Source organism: Lissotriton helveticus, chromosome 8, assembly GCF_964261635.1.
Source record: "Lissotriton helveticus chromosome 8, aLisHel1.1, whole genome shotgun sequence".
Taxonomy (NCBI): Eukaryota; Metazoa; Chordata; class Amphibia; order Caudata; family Salamandridae; genus Lissotriton; species Lissotriton helveticus.
The window spans coordinates 1,593,743,136-1,593,756,843 of NC_136069.1; the positions used below are offsets into that span (position 1 = coordinate 1,593,743,136).

At 50.4% G+C, this 13,708-nt stretch overlaps 1 protein-coding gene across 3 annotated transcripts in view; it reads right to left on the reverse strand.

Annotated features, from left to right (window-relative positions):
- INPPL1 (inositol polyphosphate phosphatase like 1) overlaps window positions 1–13,708 on the reverse strand; it is a 755,507-nt gene that overhangs the window by 100,727 nt on the left and 641,072 nt on the right. For all 3 annotated transcript variants that reach the window (XM_078658619.1, XM_078658620.1, XM_078658621.1), the window contains one exon: window positions 12,003–12,078. In XM_078658619.1, coding sequence (XP_078514745.1) covers window positions 12,003–12,078 — 76 coding nt within the window. The remainder of the gene's footprint in view (window positions 1–12,002; window positions 12,079–13,708) is intronic.

Consider the following 13,708-nt stretch of genomic DNA (forward strand, 5'->3'; position numbering starts at 1 on the left):
TTAGGTGTGTCTCCATGGGAATTTTCTGGCAAGATAGAAGGAAGGAGCTGGGCACAGCCTCAGTTACACCGGGATAGGCGGTGTCCTATCTACACAAAAACGGCTCCATACCACCCAGCAGCGAGTCTGGGACCAAGACAGGAAGGGAGGACATTTGTGCACTTTCAAAAGCATGTTTTTGAAGTCGCCCCCACTTCAAAGGCACCACTGAGTATAAAGACAGGACCTCAGACATCACCACTTCAGTAGATTTCTGGACCTGTGGGTACTCTGCCAAGAAGAAGGACTGGTGTGCTGCAGAAAGGACTGCCACTCTGAAGGAGCTGCTGCCTTGCTGTGTTGACCTGCTGCCCTATTGCTCCGGGAGGAAGAACTGGACTTGGGACCAACCACCCATGACCCCAGAGTCAATCAATCAATCAATCAATCAATCAAAGCATTTATATAGCGCACTACTCACCCGGAGGGTCTCAAGGTGCTGGGGGGGGGGGTCCGCTACTGCTCGAACAGCCAGGTCTTGAGCTGCTTCCTGAAGGCGAGGTGGTCCTGGGTCAGGCGGAGGTGGGTCGGGAGGGAGTTCCAGGTCTTGGTGGCGAGGTAGGAGAAGGACGTTCCCCCTGTGGTGGCTCTTCGGATACGGGGGACAGTGGCGAGGGCGTGGCCGGTCGATCGAAGCTGGCGTTTGGGAGCGTAGAAGTTGAGGCGGTTGTTGAGGTATCCTGGGCCTTGGTTGTGTAGGGCTTTGTGTGCGTGGGTGAGGAGGCGGAAGGTGATTCTCTTGTTGACCGGGAGCCAGTGCAGGTCTTTCAGGTGTCTGGAGATGTGGTTGCGACGGGGGATGTCCAGGATGAGTCGTGCTGAGGCGTTCTGGATCCGCTGGAGTCTCTTTTGGAGTTTGGCGGTGGTTCCGGCGTAGAGGGAGTTGCCGTAGTCCAGACGGCTGGTAACGAGGGCCTGGGTGACCGTCTTCCTTGTCTCGGTGGGGATCCATCGGAAGATCTTGCGTAGCATGCGCAGGATGTTGAAGCACGACAAGGAGACGGCGTTGACTTGTCTGGTCATGGAGAGGGAGGAGTCCAGGATGAAGCCCAGGTTGCGTGCGTGGTCTGTTGGTTTGGGTGCGCTGCCTAGGGCGGAGGGCCACCAGGAGTCGTCCCAGGCGGAGGGTGAAGAACCCAGGATGAGGACTTCCGTCTTGTCAGTGTTCAGTTTCAGGCGGCTGTTCTTCATCCATTCGGCTACTTCTTTCATCCCTTCGTGAAGGTTGGCTCTGCCGGTGGCGGGGTCGTTGGTGAGGGAGAGGATCAGCTGGGTGTCGTCGGCGTAGGAGATGATGTTGAGGTTGTGCTGGCGTGCGATGGCTGCGAGGGGGCTCATGTAGACGTTGAAGAGGGTTGGGCTGAGCGAGGAGCCTTGAGGGACGCTGCAGATGACTTCGGTGGCTTCTGATCTGAACGGGGGGAGGCGGACTCTCTGTGTCCTGCCGGCGAGGAAGGAGGTGATCCACTCCAGTGCCTTCTCCTAGATTCCGATGTTGCTGAGGCGCTGCACTAGGGTGTGGTGGCAGACAGTGTCGAAGGCCGCGGAGAGGTCTAGGAGGATGAGGGCCGCTGTTTCTCCGTTGTCGAGCAGGGCTCGGATGTCATCGGTTGCTGCGATCAGGGCGGTCTCGGTGCTGTGGTTGGCCCGGAAGCCAGACTGCGAGGTCGAGGGATCCGTTCGTCTCGAGGAAGGCGGCCAGCTGCTTGTTGACGGTCTTCTCGATGACTTTTGCAGGGAACGGGAGCAGCGAGATGGGGCGGTAATTCTTGAGGTCGGTGGGGTCGGCTGATGGCTTCTTTAGTAGAGCGCTGAGTTCGGCGTGCTTCCAGCTCTCCGGGAAGGTGGCGGTGTCAAAGGAGGTGTTGATGATGTCCCGCAGGTGGGGTGCGAGGACAGCGTCGGCCTTGTTGAAGACGTGGTGAGGGCAGGGGTCGGTCGGAGATCCGGAGTGGATGGAGTTCATCGTGCGGACGGTCTCTTCGGTGCTGACCGGGGTCCAGGCGTGGAGGGTGGTTGTGGGGGGCGGTGGTTCGGACGTGGCGTGCGTCGGCTGGGTGCAGAAGCTGTTGTGTATGTCCGCGATCTTGTTGTGGAAGTAGGAGGCGAGGGAGTTGCAGAGGTCTTGCGAAGGGGTGATGTCGTTGTTTCCGGCGTTGGGGTTGGAGAGTTCTTTAACGATGTTGAAGAGTTCCTTGCTATTGTGTGCGTTGTTGTCCAGTCGTTCCTTGAATGCAGTTTTCTTGGTGGCGTGGATCAGTTGGTGGTGTTTTCGGGTGGCGAGCTTGAGGGCAGTCATGTTGTCTGGTGTTGGGTCTCTGCGCCAGGCTTTCTCGAGTGCTCTGCAGTTCTTCTTGGAGCTCTTGAGTTCGTCGTTAAACCATGGGGCTTTCTTGCTGCCGGGTCTGCTCGGCGGGGTCTTCAGAGGGGCGAGGTCGTCTGCGCAGTCGCTGATCCACTTCGTGAGGTTGGTGGCCGCTTGGCTGGGGTTCGTTGTGCTGGTGGGAGGGTTCTTGCTCAGGGAAGTAGCGAGCTGGTCGGCAGTGATCTTGTTCCAGCTTCTGCGTGCAACCTGTTGCTGGTGATGGTGGATCGTGGTCCTTCTGAAGCTGAAGTGGACGCAGCTGTGGTCCGTCCAGTGGAGTCCGGTGGCGTGGCTGAAGGCGATGTCCTTGCTGGATGAGAAGACCGGGTCGAGTGTGTGTCCGGCGTGGTGGGTGGGGGTGGTCACCAGTTGCTTGAGACCGAGGTTGGCGAGGTTGTTCAGCAGGGTGGTGGTGTTGCGGTCGTTGTTGTTCTCCAGGTGGAAGTTGAGGTCCCCGAGGAGGATGTAGTCAGCGGAGGGGAGGGCGTGTGGGCTGACGAAGTCGGCGATGTCCTCGCTGAATTGTGTGCGTGGTCCCGGGGGTCTGTAGATGAGGGTGCCTCTGAGGGTGGTCTTGGGGTTGATGTGGATCTGGAAGTGCAGGTGCTCGCGGGTGCGAGGGTGTCGTCGGTGTTGGTCGTGATGCGGATGGTGTTCCTGTGGATGATGGCGATGCCTCCTCCAGTCTGGTTGATACGGTCCCTCCGGATGATCTTGTAGCCGTCTGGGATGGCGATGGCGATGTCGGGCGCTGAGGAGGCGTTCATCCAGGTTTCCGTGAGGAAGGCGACGTCTGGGGCTGTGGTGTCGAGCAGGTTCCAGAGCTCGACAGCGTGTCTGTGGACGGAGCGGGTGTTGAGCAGGATGCACTTCAGGTGGCTGCTGCTGATGCTCGTCTTGGTCGGAGCAGGTGTAGTGCAGGTCCGGATGCAGGTGAACTTGCAGGAGTGGCAGCAGAAGGGTCCGTGGGTGCGTCTCGGGGTGGCTCGATAGCAGCCCGGGATTCGGCCGGCGTTGAGTGCGTGGAGTTCGGTGGCTTCGTAGGTCCGGCAGGTGGGCAGAGTGACTCAAAGGGCTAGTCTGCTGGACCCCTGATCTGAGCTCCAGGTTCCCCATAGCTCCTGGAACCATTTTCAGACCACAAGTTCATCTCTGCACACAGCTAGCACTGTCTGCCTACTTGGATTGACACCGCCAGGCTCCAGCCCATCTGGCTGTGATGCCAGGTCTGCTCTCGTGCCCCGCCGACCATCGCCAATGAAGCTCTCCTTGCTCCCAACAAACTTCTTCCCCGCGAACGGGACTCTTGGCATAAAACATGAGAAGGTAAAACTTCAGCGGAAGTAATCTGGGACTGTATGTGACCCACGCTCCATCGAGTTTGACCTGAACTTTTGACTTTGACCCAGTCTAGAGCGGCCAGATAGCCATGGCTGGCACGGACTCTTTCTAGCCGCTATTATATAATTTATTTTTTATCAATTCATAACTCTGGTTCTAGTGATTGGATTGTTGTCGTAATGCTGTTGTTTTATTTATTATATTTTTCTATAATTTGCTAACCTGTTGTGGGATCTTTTTGTGTGGTGCTTTCACTGTTTGAAGTGTTGCGCAAATACTTTACACACTGCCTCTAAATTTAGCCTGACTGCTCTGTGCCAAGCTACCAGAGGGTGAGCATAGGTTAACTTTGGGTTTGTCTGCCTCTTACCCTGGCTAGGATTGTGGTTGCTGCTTGACCAGGGATCACACCCTCATCAACCAGATGAGAGAGAGCAAATAACAGGACATCGGACGATCGGACCAGGAGGGGGTCAATCTGGCGTGTGCGACACAAAACCACAAACTTGTCCCAGAGACTAGCGAATACAGTGTTTGTCGAGGGATGTCTGGCAGCCAAGATGACATCCACTACCCCCGGAAGGAGAACAAAGGTATTCAGTTAGAGCCACTCAACCTCCATGCATGGAGGTATAGATTGTGCAGGCCAGGATAGAAATCACTACCTCAGTGCTGCAACAGCAGATCCTCCAGGAAGGGCAGCCTGATTTTCTTGGGAACACAGGCAGGTGTATACAAGAGCTCCGAGTTCCACTCAAGGCAGGACAGCCTGATTGGAGGACATAAACTCAAGTTCAGGAGTTCCGGATACCATATTCTCCAAGCTCAATTCTGGGCCACTAGGATGACTTGGGCCTAATTGGTCTTGATTTTCTTGGGAACACAGGCAGGTGTGGTATCGGCATAAAAGTATACAAGAGCTCCGAGTTCCACTCAAGGCAGGACACGGCTCAGAGCAAGAGGCACCTTGGAAACTCTAATGCACAGAAGTGCTGACATTTCACGTTCTCTGTGGTGGCAAACAGATCGAGCCATGGTTCTCCTAAGTTGTGATCAATACCTTACTCACCTTCCAGTGTAACTAACACTTATGATCTGTGAGGCGTCGATGGCTGATTTCTTCTGACCTGGCATTCAATGAGCCCGCCAGGTGGATCACCACCAGAAAAATCCCTTGGGGGTCCAGCCATTTCTAGACTCCGATTTTCCGACCTCACGCTGACCACTTGACTGTGGGGAAGCTGGGGTAAGGTATTATCGCTGAAAATCGGCGAATTGTTTTTTTTCGAAAAACTGTTTTTAATTTTGATTCTGTGGTCCTTCACCTATTTTAAAAAAAGCTCACTTACTTGCACATAAAATATTGCACTTCACCCGCTGCTTAGCGGAATTTTAATCTCCTTGAGGCAACCAGCGCCATCTTGGGTGTGGGGGTCAGCTGTCCACCAATGTTCGCCATCATCCATCGCACTCTAGTGGCTGGCTGACTGCATTCGCCCGCCTATTTAGGAGAGGGCTATGGAAGCGCGCAGCGCGCGCGCGCCAGAGGCGCGCAAGAGGCAAGCCAGTCTGCGCCCGTCCGCGCCCCGGACGCGCTCAGCGCCAGCGATGCTGTCTGCTCAAAGGGAGAGAAAGGTCGGACAATATATTCAAGGGAACAGCTGCTGGAAATAGGTAGGAGGGAAGGTAGGGGACACGATTACTGTCCATCCGCAGTCGGCCGCGATAAAAGGCCCTTGAACTGTGGGATGATCAACAGCAGATCCTTAGTAAAACATCATCTGGATGTATTCTGTCTGATAGAAGATATGGATTTGGATGTCCTCTTCTTAACTGAGACTTGGACTAGTCCCGACTCCTCTGTAGAAATGGGATTTGCCTGCCCCGAGGGATACAAAGTCTTTCATAAACCTAGGCCTGTGGGGAGGGGAGGAGGGGTTTGGGTCATCTTTAAGGAGAAATGGAATTTTGCGCCGCTAGAGATAGACGAAGTAATAGGAATTGAGATTCTGGGGTTTTCACTGCAGGAGGCTAAAGGCCGGTTACTCACTGGAATGATCTGTTATAGACCCCCAGGGCAAGACACCCATTTCCGAGTACTTTCGGATAGTATTACTAAGCTGACCCTAACCCACTCTAAAATGGTTATAATGGAAGACTTCAATTTATGGGATAACAGAAGTCTGGGCATCCATTTGAGGGATTTTAGGAACACCTGCCTGAACCTCAATCTACAACAATTGGTTCAGCAACCCACTCATCAAGGGGGGCACACTCTAGATCTTTTGTTTGCGACACAGACTGAAACAGAGGTGATAGACATACTGCCGCAAAGCTGGACTGACCACTACCTAGTCCACTTTAATATCAAGGTGCTCAGTTCTGTGCATAATGATGACTGTCCGGTGACATATAGAAGGGGAAGAGAATGGGCCAAACTGGGGAAAAATAAGACTTCACAGATCTTCACGAACCCAAACCGCTTCTCCCCTTCTATCTCTGTAGAGGAGGATTATCAAATATTCTGCAACTACATAGCCAGTACTCTGGATCCAATAATCCCTGAAAAAAGTATTAAAAATAGGAAGAAAGCCTCAGCTCCCTGGTATAATGAGGAACTGAAATCACTGCGCTTGACATGCAAGAAAGCTGAGAAAAAATGGAGGAAGACTTATTCAGACCCAGATAAGAAAGACCTGAAATGAGTTCTGGCCAAATATAAGGAGGCTATCGTTAAATCCAAATCAGTCTTTTATGCCAACTCCATTTTACAAGCTCCTAATAGCACCAAAGCTCTTTTTAAAATCGTTAAGGATCTTTCTTGTCCAATCGGTATTAGCAATAAGGTAGCTGCTTCGCAAGAACTTTGCGAGGAGATTGCTGCTCATTTTAAAGATAAAATTGCTAAAATTGTCAGAGACCTTCATCCTAGTAATACCAGTGACCAGGACAATTTCAACCAGAGGCCGGATGAAGTGGTCCGGGTGAACACCTCCCTGGACACATTTCTAGACCTCACGGATGACTCCTTTAACAATCTGGCTAACAGTGTGTCCTCTGGCTCTCCACTTGACCCTCTTCCACACAAAATCTGGAAAACTATTGGTCAAGCAACCCTTCCTTGGCTGCGACAGATCTGCAGCCAATCTTTGGAAGTAGGAATAGTCCCAGAGGCGTGGAAGCAGGCAGTAGTGACACCTCGGTTGAAAAAACCCTCACTAGACCCTAAGACACCAGCGAACTTCAGACCCATTTCCCTTTTGCCTTATCCAATTAAAATCTTGGAAAAAGCAGTTAGCAAAAGTCTCTCAGGCTATCTGGAAGATAACCATCTGCTGGACAGGGATCAATTTGGGTTTCGCCCAGGTCATGGTACCGAGACCGCTCTGGCTACCGTATTAGACAACTTACGAATGCGTGCTGACAATGGGAGTGATACCATTTTAGTATTACTCGATATGTCGGCCGCATTCGACACGGTGAGCCACACAATACTGGTGGAAAGGCTGGAGAGGATAGGGGTGTCAGGACGGGCCTTACAATGGCTCCGGTGCTACCTATCAGTAAGACAACAGATTGTGACTATGACACCTTTCACCTCCAGTAAGTCTCCAGTGCATTATGGGGTACCCCAGGGATCTGCGATTAGTCCAATTCGTTTTAATATCTAGTTACAGCCCCTGTTCCCCTTCATCAAATCCTTTGGTATTGACCTGGTCAACTACGCTGACGACACTCAGTTGGTATTTTCCCTGGAGGGGAAGCAAGCAGTATCCATGGATACGTTCCAGGAGTGTATGCGTCAGACAGATGGATGGCTTAGGAGAAACTCTCTACAATTCAACGGGGGGAAAACGGAGGTGGTATACTGCCCCACGGCCAGATTGTCCCAACACCTACCTCAGGAGTTTTGGCTCACTCCGGAGGAGGAGCCTTTGGTTCCAGCTAAAACGGTGCGCAATCTGGGAGTCCTGGTGGACGGCAACCTCCAAATGGAGCCGCAGGCCAACAAAACTGTTAGCCTGTGCCTTTCCTTAATGCGCATGCTACGACAGATCCTTCCGCTACTCCCTAAAGATTCGCGCTCCCTTGTAGCGAGGAATATAGTGCTGAGTAGGCTGGACTACTGCAACTCCTTGTATTTGGGAGCACCGCAATATATCCTCCAGGGGTTGCAGAGAGTCCAGTCGATGGCGGCAAAGATGGTGTTAAACAGACAACGTAGGTCCTCCACAATGTTGGCTTTGAGAGACCTTCATTGGCTGCCTGTTAAGAAAAGGGTTTATTTTAAATCACTCTGCATCGCTTACAGAGCAGTACACGACTTGGGTCCTATCCCACTGCAGGAGAAGTTTACCTGGTACATTCCAAAAAGGCAGCTCCGCTCCTCTAGCGCATATTTGCTGACACCCACCAGATTTAGGCGCTCCAGGATGGGGGGGAGGGCTTTCAGTGTGGCAGCCGCTCACTTATGGAACGCGCTGCCCCAGAACATCAGACAAGCCAACTCTTTAGCCGAGTTTAGAAAGAACCTGAAAACCTGGCTGTTCCCTAGGATTGATCCTTAGCCCTGTCCTCACTGTTATCCCGGTCTGTGTTTAGGTTGGTCTATCTAAGTCTGAGCGCCAGGATACCCGTAGGGTGGCAGCTGCGCTATATAAGATCTAAATTCAATTCAATTTCCAGAGGTGCAAGGCCTGTTGCCACAGGGTCCAAGACCCCACTCAGTCCTGTTTGTTGCAGAATCACATGGTGGTAGTGTGGTCTGTGAGCACCTGTACCAGCGTTCCCTTGTTGGATGGCAGGAAGGCTTTTAGCGCCAAGCGGATTGCCCTCAGCTCCAGAAGACCTCTGATCTCCACCTCCCCAAAGTGGCCAGCCCAGAAGCAACGCATCTATCACCACTGGCAGCTCAGGACGGGGCAATAGAATGGGGTCTGCTGCTGCCCCACTCGAGGTCCAGTAGCCATCACTGCAGATCATTTTGCAGTCTCCTCTGGAAGTTGAACGTGGCTTGAAAGGACCTTTGATTTTGGGCTCAGTAAGACTTCAAATACCACTGTTGAGCCAGCATGTGCCACCTGGCATGATCGACCAGCAGGATGCAGGAGTGCATCAGTACCAGAAGCCGCAGAGTCGACCTCATTGAAATCCAGAACTGAGGCTGAAAGATCAGAATCATTGCCTGAATGTCCTGGACACTCTTTCCTGGGGGAAAGTCAGGAAACCAAACTGTGTCCCAAATGACTCAGATGAATGGGAGAATATGTGAAAGAGTAAGTTAGGACTTCGGCATGTTCATTGTGAACCCCAACAATGATAGGAGGTGTGCCTTAATCTGGAAGTGGTTTAAAACTGCCAGAACATCGTTGAGGTAGGGGAAGACTAGCACCCCTGACCTCTGAAAGTGAGCTGCCGCCACCACCACCATCAGTTTCATGAAAACACGAACTGCAGGTAGTGCTGATGGGCTGGCAGGATGGGAATATGGCAATAGGTGGTCCGGCAGGATAGGAATATGGCAATAGGTGGGCTGGCAGGATGGGAATATGGCAATAGGTGGTCCGGCAAGTCCAATGGTGGTTTCCTTAATGCCACACAGACTGGATTCCAGCCCAACCATAGTACTGAAACTGCACTCATTGCCGCCACCCGCATGACCCTTGACAGATGAGACACGTTAGACTTCACAGGGTCTCACACCTGATCCTCATCAGTTGCCTGCATGAGATTGCTATCCAAAGACCTGCTGTTTGATGGATCTGTTTCCTTCTTAATGGAAAGAAACCAGGCTGTCAGACTGGCATCTTACTCCTTGGAAGACTGCAAACTCATCTGCAGAGTCCCTCAAGATTAATTGCTTAGCCCCACCCTCTTCAACAAACAAAAGATCCCTCTAACCAATGTCATCCACGCACATGACATCAACATCTTTTCCTATGCAGATGACACTCAACTCATACTTCTCTCTCATACAAAACCCCCAACACAAGAAACAAGTTCACCATCTGCATGACCAAAGTCACTAACTGGGTGAAAGTCAACTGTCTCAAGCTCAACACGGACAACACAGAAGTAGTGGACACCTCACCATGGGACTCCAACTGGTGACAGGCCGAACTCTGACCCACACCCAGAACCCGCACCAGGAACCTCAGAATAATCAACAGCAAACTGGGCATGACTGCTCAAGTCAACACCATCACTGTATCCTGCTTCCACACCCTGAAGATACTGAGGAAGATCTTCAAATGGCCCCCCAAGCACCACGACAAAAACAAACTCGCAACCTGGTCACCAGCAAGTTTCACTATGGGAATGCCCTAAATGCCGCGATCACCAAGTAACACACTAGAAGACTAGAGACCATTGAAAACTCGGCAGTCAGACTCATCCTCAACCTCCCACACAGAACTCGCATTACACCACACCTCAGGGACTACACTGGCTTCCAAAACACAAACATGCTCCATTCAAACTCAACACACACACATTCAAGGCACTCCACAACTCAGCCCTCCACTACCTGAACATTCGCATCTTCTTCCACCAATCATACAGACACCTCCGTTTTGCAGTACTCCTACTCGGAAACATCCCATGTATATATAGAACCAAATCAGGAGGACAAGCGCTCTCTTACATCGCTCCTCAAGCGTGGAAAGACCTCTCCCTCCAGATCAGAGCCTCCTCCACTGTTCTTGAATTCTGTAACAAGCTGAAGACCTGGCTTTTCAATTAACCAACCTACCGTAGGCTAAGCACACACACCTACTTAGCACCAAGATACCCTTGGAGTGATAGTGCTCTTTACAATTACACATAATATAACACAACACAGGAATCTTACAAAGACATGCCACTGTGGGTAATGGTGGCATATCGGTCAATCTGAATTAGGGTGCAGAACCAAGCCTCACAACTACCTACTTGGTTTTTGCCTAGAAATGTCACTGCCTCCTCCACACCGAAAATAAGACAGGAGATCACAGAGGTAAGCAGATGTTGATAGTTTTTCCAATTGCTGCCCATCTCTAAACCAGTCCCTGGAGGTCTGAAGTGCAGAGCAGTCGAAACCAGGACTAAAAACATGGATTAGAAAGCAATAAAATAGCACATATCTCCTTTACAGGACGAAAGTGCCAAATTCCGACACATGAAGAGAACATTCAAAAGTGCTTTTGAGTCTACAGAGACTGAGACATTTGATTAGGAGAGAGGTGTAAGGTGCATACCTTTATTTAATGCACAGGATATATTGTGTTACAAAAGGAACATGTCAAAGCACTTGTGCTTGACTGTCAAAGAAGTACACTTAATAAATGAATTAAAATAACACTTACGTAGAACACTATACAACTAATGTTGTCTCTAAGCCTGGATCTAAGCCTGGATCATCACCATCTGCCTGGGACGACTTCTGGTGGCCCCGGCCCTAGGCAGCGCACCCAAACCAACGGACCACGCACGCAACCTGGGCTTCATCCTGGACTCCTCCCTGTCAATGACCAGACAAGTCAACGCCGTCTCGTCTTCATATTTCAACATCCTACGCATGCTCCGAAAGATCTTCCGATGGATCCCCACCGAAACCAGGAAGACGGTCACCCAGGCACTTGTCACCAGCCGACTGGACTACGAAAACACCCTCTACACCGGAACCACAGCCAGACTGCAGAAAAGACTCCAACGCATCCAGAACGCCTCCGCACGACTCATCCTGGACATCCCCCGCCACAGCCACATCTCCGGACACCTGAAAGACCTGCACTGGCTCCCCGTCAGCAAAAGAATCACGTTCCGCCTCCTCACCCACGCACACAAAGCCCTCCACGACCGAGGCCCCAGGTACCTCAACAACCGCCTGACCTTCTACACGCCAACCCGCCAACTACGATCGACCAGCCAAGCCCTCGCCGTCGTTCCACGCATCCGAAGAGCCACCATGGGAGGAAGATCCTTCTCCTACCTGGCAGCCAAGACCTGGAACTCCCTCCCCATCCACCTCCGTCTTACCCAAGACCACCTCTCCTTCAGGAAGCAACTCAAGACCTGGCTGTTCGAGCAGTAGCGGACCCCCCTCTCCCTCCCCCAAGCGCCTTGAGACCCTCCGGGTGAGTAGCGCGCTATACAAATTGTTTGATTGATTGATTGATTGATTTGATTAACTAGGTACATGAGCATATCCCAACCCTGGATCCCACAAGGAGCTCCTACCTATTCTCTTGCTCTGAGTATTGATCATAAAGGCTCTTACCTTGTATATTCTCGTGAAACAGTTGGTGGCTTTCCCTTCGTTCCTCCACTTTCATCCTTGTCTATGCTGATCCATTCTGGGAGAGAATGGAGACATGAGAAAACATATTGAGAAGCCACCTCAGGCACAACACCCAACATTGAGAACATAGGCCATATGGTAGAACACATACTCTTCCAACAAGTCACAACAAACTAAAAAGCCATTTAATCGGCCGTCCAGAAAGTGCTTTAGTACCTCTGATAGAGCTATGAAATGCAGTACCAATACTACCATACAATAAACAGGGTTCACCCTAGGGTGTGAGAAAAGGTACTTGTGTCAAAAGTTGGACAAGCTCCAAAGGAACATGATTCCACTACCAATACAGGTAGAAGAGTTCCTGGTGCTATGGAAAGTCACCTGGTATTGGATGCAATAGGTGGCTATGGTCTTTCACCAGTGACTGTCTCTTTAGAAGGATCCATACTCCTGCATTCTCACATTCTTCTATAACAGCCTGAGCGTCCACTGCTTTTATGGTTAACGCAGTACTCACTTTATATCACTTGTTTCACTATATGTTTTCCCACATTTTTATTGTGCTTTTGACCCTAATCATTGCCACTGAATCTTGATTATCCATTATTGGGGGGATGGGTTTGATAGTGAAGTGAGCTGTAAACAACCCTTGGTTATATAAAGTAGTTATCTCTTTTGGAAAGCAAGTAAAACAGTAAACAGCAGCAGACTGGCACTGCTATACAGACATCATTACTTGATTCGGTCCATAGCAGCCACCCATAATCCACTGCTTTAACAGATAGTCAACTCTTCCTCGGAATCACAAACATTCAATACACACAGCAGAGGAAATCCCCAAATGTTGAGGCCCAACTTTTGGTAGCAAAAAGAGATGCCTGCAATTATCAGCACTTGACAAAACTTGAAGTACCTCGCATCGATTCATCTCGTTCTCTATGATCATTCTTTTCAAGTTTCTGACACTGGGAAGACGACTCGTCTGAACAGGTTCTAATACTGCAATGGGTGCACTTATGCTTTTTTTGTGAAGTAGGAACAGACTTTTTAGGTCTGCCTTGCGTGGTGGGTATGCACTGGTCTTGATAACTGTATCCTGTAACTCTGATGGGAGACTAGCTCGGCCTGCAGCGTGAGAGATTCAGCCAAAGACTATCAATCTTCTCAGGCTGATGGACATCATTAGTGCTTGTCTCCTGTTTGATGACAATCAAAGGCAGGAGGGCTGCTCTACCAACATTTCTTTTATGTTCTCCTATTCAAACACTCAGAGACAATTTGGTTTATGGTGTAGGCTGGGCAAACTTTAACTTTAATTATCACAACCATTATGACTGTTTTTCTTCCTGCTGGAACGCCAGACCCTAATTTGCCTGTAACTCTGGCTTTACACTATAAATACTGTGACCAATGATTGAGAACTAACACATGTCTGTTACTGCAACTGTTAGCATTATTCATCCTGTTGTTACTCTTGTGTTAAAATACAAAAAGCATTGAAAAGCACACTTTGCTGTATTCATAACCTATATAAACAAGTCACATACATGCCTGTGCTCAAATGAAACAGGTTTTTTATTAGTAACACAAAGATACCTTATTAGCTCTGTCAATTATTCTCTACTGTTCAGCCCTGTAAATACTGAGCATTAGTAAAGGAACTGCACTGCTGTAGCTTTAAGCTA